The sequence below is a fragment of the Sipha flava genome, unplaced genomic scaffold (genome assembly GCF_003268045.1).
Source record: "Sipha flava isolate LNK unplaced genomic scaffold, YSA_version1 18409_pilon_pilon, whole genome shotgun sequence".
NCBI classification, from domain to species: Eukaryota; Metazoa; Arthropoda; class Insecta; order Hemiptera; family Aphididae; genus Sipha; species Sipha flava.
In genome coordinates, this window is record NW_020272286.1 from 3,562 (window position 1) to 4,709 (window position 1,148).

Below are 1,148 nucleotides of genomic sequence, written 5' to 3' on the forward strand. Positions count from 1 at the left end.
AGAAATGGAGGTAATATAGTTGGTGGTCCTTCACTTCAGAAACACTACAGACGGAGAAGAAGAAAAGCAATTGAAAGTAGTTTCAATTCTAATCCTTTTCAAAGTAAATATAAAACAAATGCATTTATATGAATCTAATAATACAGCTATTTAAATTAATTAAAAATCAATATGAATTTACAAAAAGACAAGCTAGATTAAATACTAATAATCTATTATGATCCATTTATTATCATACATTTGTTTAGATTAATAAAATGCATAAAATAAGATACAGAGAAAATATTATATATGGAGCTTACACATTTTAATAGCAACAGCAAACACATTATATTACATTGTTATTTAATCAAGTGCTCACAATTAATTTTTTTCCTTACCCATTTAATGTCTTACATTCATTTCCAAGTATTTTTTTTTTATTTTTATTTTTTAATATTAAAAGTTTTATTTTATTATCCTAACCTAGAAATCCTTAACAATAATTATTTTGATTATAACATTACTAGACATTTATAAACAATAAATAATATTTTTAATTGTTTTAAGTTTATTACGTTTATTAATATATTACATATATTTTAGACATTGGAGATGGATTTCAGTCTAGGAGTTGTCAGATACAAACATTATACGTGAGCTTCAGAGATCTTGAGTGGCAGGTAAAATTAAATAGTTATTAATAATTTTAATAAAATAATGATTCGCTATTTTATTAAGCATATTACAATTCCACTTCTCTTTATTATGATTCTGATTTAAATTATTTAGTAACAATTTTTATTTTTATATTTATTTCTATTTTTTGAATAAACGAATTCTTAAATGAGGTTAAATATTACTTTTCCAATCCAAGATAAACATATTCAATTTAGATTTAATGTTTTCATTTTAAGTTTCAGTTAAGTGTTGATATTTATATTAAACCATTATTTTATAATAATTTTTTTTCAGGATTGGATTATAGCTCCTGATGGCTATGGTGCATTTTATTGCACTGGTGAATGTAATTTTCCGCTCAATACTCATATGAATGCAACTAACCATGCTATTGTTCAAACTCTGGTACATCTAATGAGTCCATTGCAGGTACCTAAACCATGTTGTGCTCCAACGAAAATGGCACAACAGGCAGTACTATTTTTTTT

General features: G+C 24.1%; 1 protein-coding gene across 1 annotated transcript in view; it reads left to right on the plus strand.

Moving 5' to 3' along the window:
* LOC112681027 (protein 60A-like) overlaps window positions 1-1,143 on the plus strand; it is a gene marked incomplete at its 3' end in the record, with an annotated part of 2,790 nt that extends 1,647 nt beyond the window's left edge. The window contains exons 4-6 of the mRNA XM_025551293.1: window positions 3-103; window positions 586-662; window positions 955-1,143. Coding sequence (XP_025407078.1) covers window positions 3-103; window positions 586-662; window positions 955-1,143 — 367 coding nt within the window. The remainder of the gene's footprint in view (window positions 1-2; window positions 104-585; window positions 663-954) is intronic.
* Window positions 1,144-1,148: the final 5 nt, after the last annotated feature.